Source organism: Notothenia coriiceps, unplaced genomic scaffold, assembly GCF_000735185.1.
Source record: "Notothenia coriiceps isolate Sejong01 unplaced genomic scaffold, NC01 NC01_scaffold00019000, whole genome shotgun sequence".
Lineage (NCBI taxonomy): Eukaryota > Metazoa > Chordata > Actinopteri > Perciformes > Nototheniidae > Notothenia > Notothenia coriiceps.
In genome coordinates, this window is record NW_011351701.1 from 1,891,889 (window position 1) to 1,909,292 (window position 17,404).

The 17,404-nt window shown below is 39.9% G+C and overlaps 1 protein-coding gene across 1 annotated transcript; it reads right to left on the reverse strand.

Annotated features, from left to right (window-relative positions):
• Nucleotides 1-7,020: 7,020 nt before the first annotated feature.
• LOC104951604 (leukocyte elastase inhibitor-like) lies at nt 7,021-12,674 on the reverse strand. The gene is made up of 10 exons (XM_010778302.1): nt 12,565-12,674; nt 11,835-12,022; nt 10,552-10,698; nt 9,557-9,697; nt 9,269-9,386; nt 8,960-9,102; nt 8,547-8,624; nt 8,339-8,428; nt 8,068-8,248; nt 7,021-7,812 (listed from the first exon to the last, which is right to left on the reverse strand). Exons 2-10 carry the CDS (start codon nt 12,015-12,017, stop codon nt 7,586-7,588), a joined length of 1,308 nt encoding a protein of 435 aa, XP_010776604.1. The 5' UTR covers nt 12,018-12,022; nt 12,565-12,674; the 3' UTR covers nt 7,021-7,585.
• Between the last annotated feature and the right edge of the window lie 4,730 nt (nt 12,675-17,404).

Genomic DNA, 17,404 nt, shown 5'->3' on the forward strand with positions numbered 1-17,404 from the left:
GCTAGTTGACTGACGGTATACAAACAACCGCTGTAGTGAGAGCGGAGAGACAGTCATCATCTTAGTATGTTGTTTACTTCGCTAACTCCAATCTGCCATAGAGATACTAACTAACCCTTCGAACATATTACTAGATCTAACATAAATATCTCACAAAACGTTAAATACATCTAACATAAATATTGATTCTTCACCTTGAATCACCAAAAAGATTCGGAGTTACAAACGTAACAAAACTGTATCACCTAACTCTGTATAAAGTAAACACACAAGGTAACAGAATGACTCCAACATTTATGTAGTTCACATACTTCGTCCAAGTAAAAAGGAGAGCTTACAACATAATAGGAGTAGATGTAGGTTGCAGATTGAACGCACAGTCGGAAAACAGATCTCGATAGTCCAAGTCTTAGGCAAGACAGACCAAACATAACCACTCCGAGCCAAACGCTGTCACAAAAAAGACGGAGCGCGCGTACACTCGGCTAATAGACCTATAACGCAGTATAACCCGCAGATACTGCATCTTAGGCCAAACGCACGGACGGCAAGCTATTTTCGGTATCTCCCGGCGCTTTGGGGAGTTGTCGAAGAGATAGAGCCCGTTGTGTCGTTACCCCCGAGCTCAACGCATCAAACCACACGAGCACAGCTTATGTTACTTCACTCTGTTCTTTACTACAATGCTAGAAAATGATGGATTAGAAATACAAATAGAAAATGAACTAAAGGTGTAAGATTATATGCACGAACACAAAATAAAAATAATTACAGAACTCTAAAACCTTAATAGGGATAAAGCTTGAGAAGTTGCTGACTCAATAGGATAAGGAGGAGAACGGGAGGCGGAGTTTGATTCGCATTGAAAAATCGACAAATCAAAAATTACGAACCAACGACCACGATTTCGGTCGCTTAAAAAACCACACGAAACTTTAGACTATAATGGCCTAAGGCTAAACACATATAATAACCGAAAAAAAAAAAAAAATAATACAAAAAAAAAACACACACATAAAAGAACAAACACACAACACTAACTAAATAATCGAGAGCCAGGCAGACAACCACACTCTGCTCCTTTGGGTCAAACACGATAAGCCTTCGGAGAGTCGAACGGTCTGGACAGAGGACTTAATTTGATATGCAAACAACAACTTACGTAACAAAACTTAAAGACTACATTAATCTAATATCAAAAAAAACTACGAACAAAAAAAACAAAAAAAAAACACAAAAAAAAAAAACCGAAAACGCTCCAAAAAACACCATAAAAAGGACCCGAAAAAAGTACAGTAAGATTAAGAAGAAAACGTAGGTTGTCTTACAGATTGGGCCGAGTCTATTAATATAGAGTGAAGGCGCACTAGAAACAACATATGCCGAAGGAGGAGATAAAAACGAAACAATATCACAAAATAATATCTTAGGTCTAAACAGACCGCAGGGTTATTTGAGTTTATAATCGTCATAATGAGTTAAATCAGACACCACTACCACTCACCATGGAGTCTTCCATTGATCCTCCCGCGGAGACGCGCACGGAGTGGAAAATAACAGATAGATTCCCCCAATCATTCATCCAGACTTTCATTGCTTAAAGTTAATCGGGACATATTGGGGCAGCACAATAGATAGCAAATTAGAGTTAGTAATTCACAACCTCCTATCTAAGCGTCGCAATTTAGTTCTGTCTTTGTTGACACTAACAGACCAACGTCTCGTCATTATCATTGTAATTAATTATTATTTACTAATTACGTCGTTCTACACAACTAAAATTATATACTCGATTCATTCTCTCAGATATAATATACCGTAAATTGTCTCCAATTAGCAATAAGTCTCGACTACCTTCCTGTCATCAGAACGTAGGCTTCTTCAAGCATCAGTTCTACAGACTTGCTACCTGTAACTGCTCTGTCTCTCCTTATGCTTTATAGTGAAACATATGTGATGTCTTCACTCACTTCCCCCTCTACAGGCAGTCGTTCGTTATGACAATCTGTATGTATACTCTCACAACCAATGGCTCCTACGTCAACTTGTGAAATGTAGTCAGATTACGATATACACTTGCTCACTGTCCTTGCTTAGTACACCTGGCTCAGCTAGCCCACATTGAGTGTAATAGAAATCATGTACATTTCAAAGGAGATACTAGCCTACTTGAAAGATGTACAATCACAAGATCGCGGAGTAGGGACAGAGCAACAATACTTCCAAAAGGACGTAACATTCTGCCCACGACAACCGTTCCCTTATGTTCCAGTAGATATATAGAGAACGAGTATATCATGTCGGGACATACGCTACTTTTGAGAATATAGTAGATATATATATATAGGACAGATACAAGAGAGGATATATATAAGGAGAACCTCAGAGAGAGAGAGAAGGACCCAAGACACTGACACATTGTGGGTTTAAGATCTGCTCGTTTACTAGAGAAAATACATACCTGTATACTATACTCACACTACCTAGTCCATCCTTCTACGGGCCGTACTAGTACCCTGGGAAATGAATAACTGCTTTGGCTACTACAACATCTCTGTCTGACAAACCAGACAGCGACTCTTACACTATTACTACTCACATACTACAATTAAAGTTTAGACCAACCTTATAATTTATAGTCTACTAATAATAAATGTTATATATAGAAACATACAATCTATAAATACTGAAATTTATAGTAAAAAGGGGACACCAGGCTTCGTACGGCCGGGTGTTATGATATAATGTGATTTAAAACAGCTCTATCTAAGTATCTTATGTAAGATTTACTCAAAATGTAATTGTAGTAGTATGTGACTGAATTTTTCCGTCTCATTCATTACGGATTTATAGACTAGATAGAAAAGTACGTAATCAATACAAACCAGGTCTCCCCTCCTCCACTAAATCACAATCAGGGGTAAGCGTGCACCAACCTAGCGCTATGTCAAGAGCAAATAGACAAGACTATCTCGCCAGAGCAAGAGTGATGACACTCCGGTATTCCTATGGCGACCTTTGCCCTACGGCGTTATGCATAAATTAGACGATAGGAGTCTTAACAACCCACCCAACAATAACAGACGACATACTAAAATAGACTATCGCGAACGCCAGAGAGCACAAAACAAAATACCACACAACCAATTAACTAGATACAGAAAACCTAGACGGCACTGACGGATCACACACCACGGATGGTCTCTCATCATAAAGATCTATGCCCGCATCTGGAAATAGCAAACCTAGAAATAGAAGCTACCAACGGCCGTACAACTATACAAACTATCTCTATCTAAGAGTCCTCCTTCCGAACAATAGGAGATACTTATATGGATCAACAGTAGTTGTAGTATAAATTTTTTTCTAGTAAGGCAGTATCTCGGAACATATACTATAATAGCCATCTCACAGACACGGCAGTGGACCGCAACACAACTTATATACACTAAATAGAACGTACTCTTTGTATCACCTAAGAGGGAGTAGGGTGGTCAGTGGTACTCCGTTCGTGTCGAGACAGTCTGTCGACGCGTCCCGTGCCTGCCTGGTTTCTCCTTCGGACTTCGATCGTTCAGTTCAAATCACCCAATTTATTCTTATAGACACAAGAATAGTGGGGTCACCAAGAACACAGTCAGATGTCTTCCGTCACATCTAGGCAGGAAAAACCAGTTGTTAGACGCATCTCTCATTCAGTCCCACTAACTTCTGGGCCCCCCACACCCTTGCAAACTTTCCTGGTGAAAAAGTTAGTCCAACTTACGAGACACGGTCGCGTCGTCAGGTTCAGTCTACACAAACGTAATTCTAAAACGGTACCTTAGTATCGTTCCTCTCTCCTCTGAGGGAAGCACTCAATCGACTCTTTAGATGACCGCTGTGTTTCACTGGTGGGTAAGGTTCTTTGAGTAGTAAACAAAAAATCATCTTTTTTCCTGATCACACCGCGGCGGAGCCGCCTCTAAGCTCCGGAATCCGGTTCGTTTCAAGCACCAAAAAGTTGTCGATTTAGAAAGCAAGCACCACATACGTCACGCTTATGTCGGATCTGGGCTGTGTCCAAATAACACGCGACATCGGCCTTTCCCCCAGCTTCAACATGATCTGTGGAAATAACATTGAGAATTAGTTTTAATGTTATACCATAGTAATTAATGCTGCAAAGCTGGGTATTTTGAGCTTGGCGCATGCAGAGGCTAACAACAGCTAGCTCTAATGCCATCGAATAGGACGTATATTTACCTTCTTTCTCCTACGGAATCGTCGTTGAAGTTGATGATGATTGTAAATAACTTTTGAATGTAGCATGTAACGACTTTAAAGTTGGTATTAAAGTTGTCCCATTTGTTCCATTTCGTTTCGACAGAGCAAAACCAAAACGAGTAGCGCTTCAATGCAATCTGCCATTGTTGTTGTTGGCAATGTGAGGGGTTTCCGCGCGGTTTGGCTTTGTGAAGCAGGCACGCAAACAGTAACGTCATTACACAAACGATGACGCAATGACGCAGCACCAGATGGGCCCTGAGCGGTGTGAACAGAGCACGAGCTGAACCGAAGAACCGATTCTGAACCAGAAAAGCTCTGGCACGGAGCTAGAACAGGAAAAGCCTTGGTGTGAAAGGGGTATAAGTGATGTTTTCTGAGTCTCTGGCTAAAGTGTAGATAGGGGTTGGATATGGATGGGGACCCATACCCAATCAGAAAAAACAGGCGTGGGGGTTGTGACAAATATACTGATGAAAAGGTTCAGCTCGGTATCAAATTCTGTACTTTGGAGACAGGCCTGCTGTAGCCTGTTATATACACTAACCTCAATGGTCTTGCTAACAGTTTTGCCCTCTCTCAGTGTCCCCTCATCTCCCTATGGACAACCGGTTCCTCCATTTTAGCCTGTGTATAAAAAAACAACATTTGTCTTAATATTATTTAACTAGTTTGAGATATTAGTCATGAAGAGGGTAAAAATACACAGAATAATGTATCCAGCATGTGGTGATCTCATATGAAAAGTTGTTACAATGACATTGTAATTCATTAAACTGACCTTATAGTGGGATACAGCCTGTCAGCGATGTTTCCACGGATTGCAGCGTTCCACAGATGTGCAGCGGAAGTCTGTACAAGCCTTTAAGCTGAAGGTTTATTGGAGCTCAATCGAGGGTAACAAACGATGACCAAGGTGATTGAGGAGAACAAGAGATGAGCAGTACTTATTATTTTAACCCTCCTTTCAAGATCAGCTTGTCAGCTTGCTTTTTTGTGATGCGTCATGAGTCTAAACATAGAATAACCAAATGACCTGTATGTGACCTGGGCTACCAGCTGTGCCGTATTACAACATTTGAGATAGAGAATGACAATTACCTATCAACCTTGTGAGTTTGTGTGTGGTCATCATGGCACAATCTGGTTGGGGGGCACCTGCTGTATCAATCAATCAATCAATGTTTATTTGTATAGCCCAATATCACAAATGTTACATTTGTCTCAGTGGACTTCACAGTTTGTACAGAATATCAGTATGACAATACGACACCCTCTTTCCTTAGACCCTCACATCGTACAAGGAAAAACTTCCAGAGAAAACACACAGTTTAAAGGGGAACANGCCTTTGGAAACCAGGTGAAAAAGGAATGACTGTAAATCAAGAACTGTTAGTTAAATTAAACCCGGTTAACTCCTGGTATCCTTTACGAGCATTATCAACAAAATCAACAACATGAAATGGCAATAAGGTGCATCAACTTACTGACAGAGGCTCTTCTTCAGCGAACAGGTGATGTGGAATGGTTCGGTTTAAGAAAAACCAGTTTGAGTTGTCCCTTTATAGGTCATGTAGACTTGGCAGCATTCCAAGATGTGTCGAGAGTACACCAATCACTGAAGGACACACCCACGCATGTTGGGTAAATGTCGTGTGTCAATTGTAAGAGTTTGCTAATGAAACACTCAACAGAACCATAAAATGGATGAATGGATGCTTATACATTCAAACTGTTCTATGTTGTGTTTGAGAGGTAGAGATGGACATTATTTGGCATCCAAGACAAAGGTCTGTTAGTCATTTATTCCCCATGTGCAATACAAGGAGACCATTTCTAAAATGTTTTTATTTTTCACATAATGTTTGGTTACTGTTAGAGCCAGTATTTTGATTTTATAAGAAAGGCCACCTAATTGTGACGTCTGTAGTCAACGCACTATAAAGGACTACATTTCTCACGGCGCCTGTGCTAAAGCCACAGTGATGGGCAACCTGTTTGAGAGACGCCGTCGAGGAACAGTTTTTAACCGTACACATACACATACACGTACATACAAATCGTACAAGTACCCTTTAAGTTATGAAGTTATGAGCATCATCAAGAAAGAAAGAATACCTAAGTTGTTTGTTGTTTCATTTGAGTTTTGCCTATTTCTTTTGAATATTGTAAAGGCCTATTTTCTTTGTTGAATGTGCAAAGGTTTTTTATTTTATTTTGAGCAAACACATCGCAACATCATCTATCGGAGGCCAAGCAACACTTCAAACTGTGAGAAATGTAAAGGAAAGAAACGAGTTGGAACCGTCTAGTGGTTTGAAAGACAAGGAAGGAAGCCACGACAGTTACTTTTGTGGTGTTGCTTATAAAATAAGATAAGATAAGAAGCACTTTATTGATCCCAATTTGGGACATTTCTGCAAAATACAAGGCTTCCATCGGCTCTTATTGAATGTTTATTTTTGGTAGTCAATAAATCAGCCAAGGCCTCGACAAAACACTTTAGGAAATTAAAAACATATCATTTGAAGATTTTTAGGACAGAGGAACTGTCCCTGCGTTGGCCTTCTTATAGAGAGGGATCATACATACTAGGAAAAGGACCTCTACAATGTTTTTATTGTATTTGTTTGAGCCCAGAAATATGAACTGCAGACTACCTCTGCTTAGATTTTCCACCCCTGATTTATTTCCACTGATTGTGTTATAATGACCTAGCTCTCACTTCATGAAACAATATGACGAAAACAAAAATATGACAAAAGACTCTTTATTCTGTTTCTTCCTTCTCACAACACTTTACATAATTGATATATTCTCTCTAGATAAAGACGAGAACGCCATGATTTGTAAGACATTCAGATTGCATAGACAGAAGTAAGACCATTTTATTTCATACTCAATTACAAGAAAAGATTATTCATATACACTCAATATATGGACAGAAGAAATAATGACATTTTAGACCATGTGTTATTAAGACCGTGGGAAACAATTGCTAAAACGTTCCACTTGGGACAGATGAATGAATAATATAATGAATGGAATGTGAAAATAGGATGTGGATCACAGAGAAGGAGAATGTGGGCAGGATGTCAAAGAAAAACACGGACAAAGACCGAATCTAGTGGATGGTTGGAAAATATAGTCCAGGAACACAGGAATTTGCTTTTGTGTATTATTTTGCTAACATAAACATGGTAAGAGCAATTTAAAAAAGAAACTAATGAGCTTTTAAAGTATTATAAATTATTGATTTATGTAGGAGGAGTGCAGGGCCCGTAACTTGTCTTTGTGCCTGCAGGACATACAGCAGCGCTCACTCAGGGGAGCAGTATCGGCCAGCAAAGAGAACGCTTTTGGTGACATTGTGTTGGATGAAGAAGAGGAAGGGGTGGTCAGCGATGAACGTAAGCGGAACCAATAAAGCGCGTTCTGTTAGCACGACAGCAGTGGCAGCAGCAGCCTCAGTTCCCTCCTCGTTGACCTCAACAAAAGCCTTGTGGACGACTTTTGACACTACCAGGTCATTTGCTGGGGACATGGCTGTCAGCAGAGGAGAAATTATTTATGATGCAAGCTTTATAAGTAATACAGGCAATCTTGTGTTTTACAGAACTAATGTTTTCTTGAAGCTTGATTAGATTTCAAATGCAACCTTTTTGGCTTTTGAAAGACATCCTTGTATTTATTTCTGCATGGAAAAGTGTTACTCTTTTATTTGTCTGTTTAGAAATGTTGTGCTCTTAAAGTAATGATGCTGTTTATATACAGTATATATATTTATGGCAAACGTCTCACCTGAAAAGTCACTCATCGTGACATCAAAAGCGTCCACCATGCCCATGCTGATCAGGATGTCTTTCAAGTCACATGACTCCTCCATCTTGAATCGAGGCAGCCTAACCTCCACCTCAGTTTCACTCATCATGTCTGGGCGAGTCCACTCCACAAATTTCTCATAGGTCAGCTCCTTCTCCAGCTAGTGTGGAGACAATATCATTTATTAGTGTGCCAGTTTGTGCATTAGTTTACGGTGTGTGTCTGTGTTCTACCCATATACTGGTTCTACCTTCTCAAGGCCCGTTGTCTCGTCCTCGATCTCATTGGGCAGGAAGATGAGCATGCTGAGGTCTTTTCCTTTATAAGGCATCTCCAGGATCTGTGCAGACACATTCAATTTTGCATTTTGAATCTAATCACCAAATTGTTAAAGGTATGGAATTTTGCTTAACATACATAAATATATTGTTTTTTTTAACCATTATCATGTATATTACCTGGCAGTTGAACTCGGTAATGGAGGTGATAAGAAATTTACTTTTCTCTTGCATCATCTTCACCGATTTGGAGTCATTCTAAGGAAAGCAGCAAACACAACAAGCACTTTTCCTTTTGAGTCCCATCATACGAAAATATTAGCTTTCAATTGTCCCATAGGGTACTAAAAGTCAAAGTATTCAATCTGCAGAATTGCTAATTTCAGAATCATATATCCATCATATTCCAATCAAAGTCCATTTGATCTGAGTACCATCAATAAATAACTTTAGAAAATACCAAGAACATCTGGTTTATGTTGCTTTCCCTACTCCTAACAAACTGGGTTGCAATTAGATTAGAAATATGGTCAGGTTAACTGCCTAATCATTTCCAAAAGACCAGAAACCACCCAGTTGTTCTGCAGTGTTACCTTGTTCATTTTAAACGGAGCATCAACAGTAGAACCCTCCTTGAACTGTTTGTCCCATTTCCCTTTGAAGTAGATGGCGTTGACCAGCACCAACCCGGTCATGTTATCCACCACACCCTCGGCAAGCACATTCTTAATTTTACCTGGTGAACAGTAAGGAAAGAAGATACCATCATTAAGGCAGCTAGCAATGTTTACAGCCAAATTACATTTTTGATCCACCTTTACAGCATTTAAATATAAAATATGAAAACAAAAAGGTAGGCAAAAAAAGAATGTTGCGAGTGTATGAGTTATTGTGAGCTGTACCTTGCGTCTGCCCCTCCACCCAGCTGTTGATGTTGACCCTGACTGCTTCTGCGCTGGCTTTGAAGTCCACAGACTCCAGCTCAGCATTGTAGTACTTTTTGGTTTCTTCTAAGAAACACTGGAATGATAAACAGCACATTTTAAGACTCATTATGCTTTGAACTTGAGTTAAGAAATACTTTAAGAATAGTATATAATTTGCATGAGTTTTATACAAGTATGATACATCTGGCTATCCCGGATATGCAAATAAAACGTTAGTGGAGGATCACAAAGTAATACACCCACCTCAACAAACTGGTAGGACTGCTCCCCGTAAAGCCTGTTGGCGAGGCTGAGGGCATACGGAGCGTCGTCCTTGATGAGCTCACTCAGAAGTTTGGAGAAGACTGCGTGGACCTCATCTTCATCTTTCTCAGGCTTCAGGCACTGCAAATCAGCCAGAGAAGAAGTTCCATAAACACAGCTAGATAAAAGACAACTCCTATGTATAATGCGGATCATTGGCCTTTTGAACAGCTTACCTGTTTAATGATTAGAACAGACACCAAATATAATTTGCCCTTGTTATCAATGCTACAGTTACTGTATGTTGATTATTAAGGTAATCAAAGGAGAACATTAAAGCTTTAAGCACCTTTAAATGTTACTTATTGTTCATGAATCCATACTGTAGGCCAAATTGTAGTCCATTTTATTTTATTTAAGATAACGGTAGTGTATTTTTTGTCTATGTCCTAGCATGGAACACGGCCTTGTTATTTTTATGGTCATTGTCCTCAATATTTCATGTAATTCCACTGATTTCAGGCAACACCTTGCATGATTCGGATGTGTCAGAAGTTTCATTTTTCCCTATTAGGCCCACAGCAGCTTTTTGAAATGAATAAAATGCAAAGACAGTCCATCCAACAAGCCTAACACCATTAGCATTTATACTTTTTAAGCATTTTTACACACAATGACCCACTGTTTTGTTATTTCATTGTCTCTTGTTCATTGTGGACCAAATACTATTTAGGATTAAAGGCTTTTGTTTCTGTAGAGATCGTAACATTTTCCATCTACTGCATTAATAGCTTGTTTTTCAGTTTTGAGCTTCACATCACACTTCCAAATTATAGATTCCTAATGACATTTTTAAAGATGCATCAAAGCATATCAAATCATCAGTGGGGAAATAAGGGTGAAATACTTTGGAACACAAATCTTCAATCACCTCAACAGACAACCTAATCGAGCATTATAATTAATAGTTTATTTTCATTTGGCTTTGTTACCACCTTGCGCAGATACTGTGGCAGTCTGCTGGTCTTCTGCATCTGCTCCTGTATCTGCATCCGCGTCTGCATCTGCGACTGCATTGGCGACTGCAATGTTGTCTCTGCTCCTAACTCCTTTGGTTTATGGGTCTCAGTAAAACACAGGACCTGGGGGGGGGGGGCAAATGGAAGTTTTTCTAACCAGGTGGATCAATGTAGAAGAAGAGCAGTGTTACAGGGCAGTTCATTGAACAGGTTACCAATACAAAGGCTTGCAAAAGCACTCTCTAGTGGCTGGATTAAGAAAATAAACTCTTATGTTGAGTCATCAAGGCATGCATGCACATGCACGTTTTCGCCTGCCAGACTGATGACTCTCAGGCAGGATTACAACAAAATCCCTCCAAGTAATATTCCATTGTGAACTCATCATAAACGGTCAACACCCTACATCATATCATAACTGTGAAGCTGCCCCTTGCTTTAGCTGTTTCTTTTCATGGCCCTATATTCATCAGGCTGAATTGTTACTCCATAAAAAACAAAGAAAGTCATAATTTGTCTAATACAGGGGGCCAAGTTTGCATTCCATCCCATAAAATACATTTGCCATAAAATAAAAATGATAGGGGGACCACTTTTCCAACTCACACATCTCTTTTTCCTGTATCTAAGTTATTTTACAGCACTGATATAATAAGTTGGTGTAAATGTGCTTTGGTTTGCTGTGCATACAAGTTATACTTCATAGTTTTTTAAATCATTTTTAGATGTGTATTTGAGTTTTATGAATGGAAAATATTCGTATCTAACTCAATTAAGTACTCCTCTCCCTGTAACCCAAGGCAAGATTAAACAGATCCCTGCCCTTTCTTACTGTTGCTGGGAGACAGAAAGAGTTATTATTGCATGTGCAGGCACTTTCTCTACCACACCCTAGCTCTGCAAGTTCTCCCAGTAGGAATTCACCTCATATCAATTCTCATATCATTCTTTGTCTAAAAACAAGTCCTTAAACCAATGCTTTTAACATTGATTGGAGAATGAATTTTCTTAGAATAAGAATAAAACCTGTGCACATGATGAAGCTTATAACCCAAACCCAGGCCTATTTTTCTTCATACAATAATACGTTTGCGAAATTCCAACACCATCATCAACCCACTTGTAACGACATTTGAATGCGTGCCTGTACAGTCTAAACACTTCCAAATGGGTGTGTTAGCACGAGAACTAAAATATTTTGCTGTTCATTTTCACAATGTGAGTGTGTGTGTGTGTGTGTGTGTGTGTGTATAATGTACCTCTGACATCTGTGCAGATGTTTTGCACCTGGTCCCCAGCATCACCATAGCCAGGGCTGAAGAGATGCTGAAGGGGGAGTAGAAGATATTTGCGGTCTTGTCGGCATCACTGAGCTTTTTGAAAAGGTCCAGAGCGAAGGTGGTGTTGGCCTTGGATATCTTGGATGGGGGTGATGTCGCCATTGTGTCTGATGCAGAGCAGAACATAAATCACTGCATTATAAACAGCATACCTTTCTGTGAATACTTGCACTTACCTGTTTAGATAAGGTTAAGCCATTATGTGAAATAAAAAAGCTTTAAATAAAAGTTTAAAATGATATAAATCAGTCTTTGTTTAGCCTGATAAGAGGTAAGAGTTGCCAACTCTGTAATTTGTGTATGTTATCCATTTTTAGCAGCTTTTGCAATTGTGTTTTATTTTACAGCTCGGCACTGTTACCCAAAAATGCTCTCCCTTCCCCAGACGTGCAGACAAATCTCTATTGTTCCAAATCCTATTTCAAAATCTTGTCACTTACCGGTAAATCTAAATTATATTAGGTACTTAAAAATCCCCAAGATATTGCATCAATAGTCTACACCTATTGCCTTTGGGAACCAGGTGAAAAGGGAATGCTGTAAATCAGAAACAGTTAGTGGCATTAACCTGGTTGACCGCTGTTATCCTTTACAATCATTTTCAACAAAATCAACTAAATTTAAATTGCACAAAGGAACATCAACTTACTGACAGAGGTTCTTCTTCAGGGGATCAAGTGGTGTGGAATGGTTCACTTTAAGAAAGATTGGTTTGAGCAATCTGTGTAATTCTTTTTACCTGACACACCCAAGTTATGTAGGCCTGGCAACAACTGAGAAAGTATATCACACCCATCAGCAAAAAAGACACACCCACCCTATGTTTTGGCTACAGGGTGTACATGGGTGTGTTTTGTGCTAACCACAGACACTCCACAGTACCATAACAAATATAGATAGATGGTTGGATGGATGCAATAATTAATGGGTTTTTAATGGATTCAAGTCGTTTCATGTTCAGTATTATGTATCCTACAGCGCCCTCCAGTGGCTATCTTAAAGCACTGTACCTGTCTTGGTCAGAATCCAGACGAGTAAACATGAGGAAGACAGGAGAGGAGATATTGCAGAGGATTAACAGCAACAGGATATCAAGACATCAGGCTTTATGTATGTAATAACCTTACTTTCTGAAGGGGACGGATACTGGCTTCCTACGGTAAGCTAAAGCCGGTGTCATCATGCGTCAGCTTTGTGCACATAGGCTGTCCTAGCTTACTAGCTAACTTGAAGGCAATGATAGCCTTATATCCCAGGTTCTCTCAATGGTGTGGAGGACACACCAAACGACGTCCAAAAATATGTTTATTTAGCGTGTCAACATACCTGAAACAAAATTAAAGAAGACTTTCAAACGACTATTCTGAATTGCTTCTAGATAAGGCATGAGTGTATTATAATTCAGCGTTTTAAAGCTTTAGTTTTAAACACAATGTGTGTTAGCATTCACTTTTTGCGGGTGTGAATCGCAAGCAACCGTTAAGGTTAGTAGGGCTGCTAGCGTTAGCAGCAGCTGTTGACGTGACTTAAGTTGTGATTTTCTTCTTCTTTTTTTCAGTATTTACTACATTACAGAGCTTAACGGTAATATTGACAATTTTGGCTGCACGTTGTGCCTCATGTTAACCGAGAAGCATCGCTGTTATACAAATACTAGCGTTACATTACAACATTTTGGTGACGGAGTTCGTAGTTTTCAGGACGTCATTAGTCGTCGTTTAGTTAGCTTACTTGCTAACGTTCCCTCCCAAACGCTACCTACATCAACAGCAGCTTAAAAGTATAGTTAAAGTAAGATATCAGATAGCCAACGTTTTGTTGTCATGCTGGCCCTAGTCCAAGCTCTGTCGTCATGTGTTCTTTTTAATAGCTGCAGTCAAGACTGAGTAAGCAGCATGAGCAATAAATGTAACCTTTTTAATTCTGTTAACTCCTTTTACCATTCAGTCTTTTAATTATATATTCACAGTTTCCATATGTTTATTCCTTTTGTTCTCCGGCCACGATATGACAATGACATTTTTATTTTGGCATTATTAACACCTATGACATGTTTAATAATGTGTTAGTGTTTTTTATAATTCATACTCATCCAGAGACACAGGGCTGGCTTTTAACTGCTCCACTGATGCGGAATTTATGCTAAATCATTTGACAGGTAACTGACAGCCTCTCAGTAAGATCAGAAATCTATCCCAGGCCTGCTCTTGCACGAAAACCAACACGCAGGTTCCTCTTTCTTTATCTAAAAACCAAAGCTACTGACTCCATCCTTTTTGCAGCATTGCAGGTGGGAGTGGTCGGGCTTCTAATGGAACAGATGCATAAAAGCTAATCAATTGACAAGACGATCTGAAAGACTGTTTACCTACAGATCTTCACAGGGTTTTTCCGTCATGAATTTTACACATAATGCACAAACCCATAAATGATAAATGACATGTCAATAATTCATCTGCCCTCACAGTCTGGTACCCTTATTTCAGGATGATGTTGGCTGACAGATCCTTTGTTTAATACTGGGATTTAAGGGAATCAGAGTTTCCCATTTATGCAGGCTGTGTTAAGGGGAGTTCATTTTGATCATGATAAATACAATGAACATACCGAATGATTCCTTTCTTTGTTGTGCAGGGTGCTCAGAGTCTTCATCAGCTTCTCAGGGCGAGGGCTGCTGCACTTCCTCACACAGCGGCAACGGAGCAAAGCAAGGTCAGTGTGAAGAACCTTGTTGACTACTGCTGTGGCGGGGCAGGAGTAAGAAGGTAGCTCAGAAGGATGGCATCACCCTTTGTGCCTGTACCTGTGCCGATGGGCAGAGCCTTGTCAGGAGTTAACGGAAAGCTGAGAAGACCACAGCGAGCTTCGTCTCTGGGCAGCGTCTCAAACAGCTTGGCCGGGGAGAACAACGAAAGAGAATGTGGATTGTTAGGTCCCCAGCGCCACTCACGCTGCGGCAGCCGGAGCAGGACACCACCACCCTCCCAGAGCCCTGTCACGCGAGCCAGGGTGAACGGCACTCTGGAGCCCTCCATAGAGTACTCCAGCTGTCCCCGCTCCATATCAGATCCTGCTCAAAGTCAGCTAGACGAGGACAGGCCTATTACCCCCACTTTACTGGGGTATGAGGTCATGGAGGAGAGGGCTAAATTCACGGTATGAAACCAGAAAACAAGCCTCCACAAAGACAGCCTTTTTGATTATTTATATCTGTCGCACAACTCTCCAGCTACGTTAAAATGCTAAGTTTTTTTTAAGCCTATAAGGACTTTTTGATTGGCAGCACTTTGATCAGTTTGTTTAAGTTTCCAGTGACAGGATAAACACATGAGCAAACACATGCTCATTGAGGACAAGCACACAGAATGATGCGTACTAAAGATAAAAAGTGTAATGTCAACATTTACTCAACACACATTATTAATTTGAAACAAAGAATCTACAAGCGCTTAGCGAAATGCAAGAACTCTATACTTTTGGGGTCATAAACAAGACTTTTTTTCTTTGCTGCAGGTCTTTAAAGTTCTGGTAAGAAAGACTGCAGATGAGAGCTGGGTTGTCTTTCGAAGGTACACAGACTTCTCCAGACTCAACGACAAGGTATGTTTGGGTGTGTTGTATTTACATATGTTTGCACGTCTAGGTGGAAAGTATGACCTCTCCCAAATCAAGAAGCTTAATTTTGTTCTTTTTGCAGACACAGTTTTTTACCCATTAAAGTATTGCTTTCAGCACGTCTTCTTTTGTTTTTGAGTTGCACTGTGGAACTAATCAGAGCTTCACAAAGAAGGCTTCTGTTCCCAAATAGCCAACAGGCCAGAGCCAACTAGGGGAGCAGGTCTCTCGTGGTTTCGGAAAGGACAGTTTGGTCACAGATTACAAAAGGGAAGAGCCATGTGATGGAAAATGATCTACAACAAGAGAAGATAATGGGTGGAAAGCTGTAACAAAAAAAGCATTATATGATCTTTGTAAGCCCGTAAAATATTGATTACAGAAAAGCACAATTGACTGATTCATAAACAGTAACCCCAGGCAAGAATGTTTTCAACAAGGGGAACACTCTACATCCAACAAGTGGAGAGTGAGGGCAGAGAGGGGTGTGTGGACATCCTTTCCTCCATTCCTGTGGCTTTTCCATAGAGGCAGCTGTAACGATTATGCTGTGCTTCATGGCCTTATGCCGTACGTAACTGTAGAGGCTACAGTTAAGTGTCTGGAAATGTCAGTGTGTCACATAAAAATGTGGATGATACTTCTATGTGTATTCATCTAGAAGCGCTGCAAAAAGCACTCAATGTAATTTAAGAGGACTTGCCTTCTGCGTACATTGCCAAACACGCACATGTAATTGAGGAAAACCATGCGTTAATCCAGTGGTTCCCAACCTTTTTCACTCAGGCCCCCCTTGGGTAATTGGAAATATTTTCGAGCCCCCCCCTATTTTATTATGGATTGAACAACAAAACAAAAGTGCTTGTATTGGCAGATGATCCTGTGCCACTGTGAAATAATGAGGCCTAATTGAAACAATTACAAATACTGCTTATCGATCCCGTACTTTAACATTATTTTTATTTTTGTTACTTTTTAAAGGAAAAACTAAACACATTTGAAACAGAATTAACATTTATTTATGTTATGTATAATGTGGATTATGAGCTGCTAACACACATGACTAACCTGCAGTGGTGGTAGTAACTAAGTAGATTTACTCAAGTACTGTACTTATTTTGAGGTACTTAAGTATTTCCACTTTTGTTTCTTTGTAATTCTGCTCCACTACAGTCATGTATTTAATACCTTTAGTTACTTTACAGATTTGGATTAATTATGTGAAATATAATCAACTCTTAAATCAGACTTTAGTTACATCTGGTATAAATTCACAAGCTACCCTGCAGTATATATTAAGCGCTTTGAGCACCAGGAAAAGCGCTTTATAAATGTAATGTATTATTATTATTATTATTATTATATTACTTTTACTTAAGTAGCCTACTTGATCTGAGTACTTCTCCCACCTTACACGTAATAATTGGGGCAACTGAACTCCGAGTTAAGGAAGTCGAAAACGGTGCATTTCTCCGTATGAATATGATGCCTTTTGGCCAGCTGATGGACAGATTGGTCGTGTTTTCCGTATTGACCACATCGAGCCTTGTAGATTGTCACTTTTGAACGCTCTGTTCTCGACCGGCAGATATCTGTGGACAGACAGACAGACAGACAGACAGACAGACAGACAGACAGACAGACAGACCACGTTATCTGAAATCATACAAACTTGATCAGGTTTTCGACATGCATCTCCGCTCCCAGACTGTGCGCCTGGCACAAAACATTGCTTGGTTAGTAGTTTGAACCCGGCCCAACATTGCGTTACTCTTCGTATATACACATGGTTCAGGCTACTAATGTGAAAACAAGTAGGCATGTGCTATTCATCAGACACAGACCTTTTACACACCTCTTGCTAAGCAAACTGA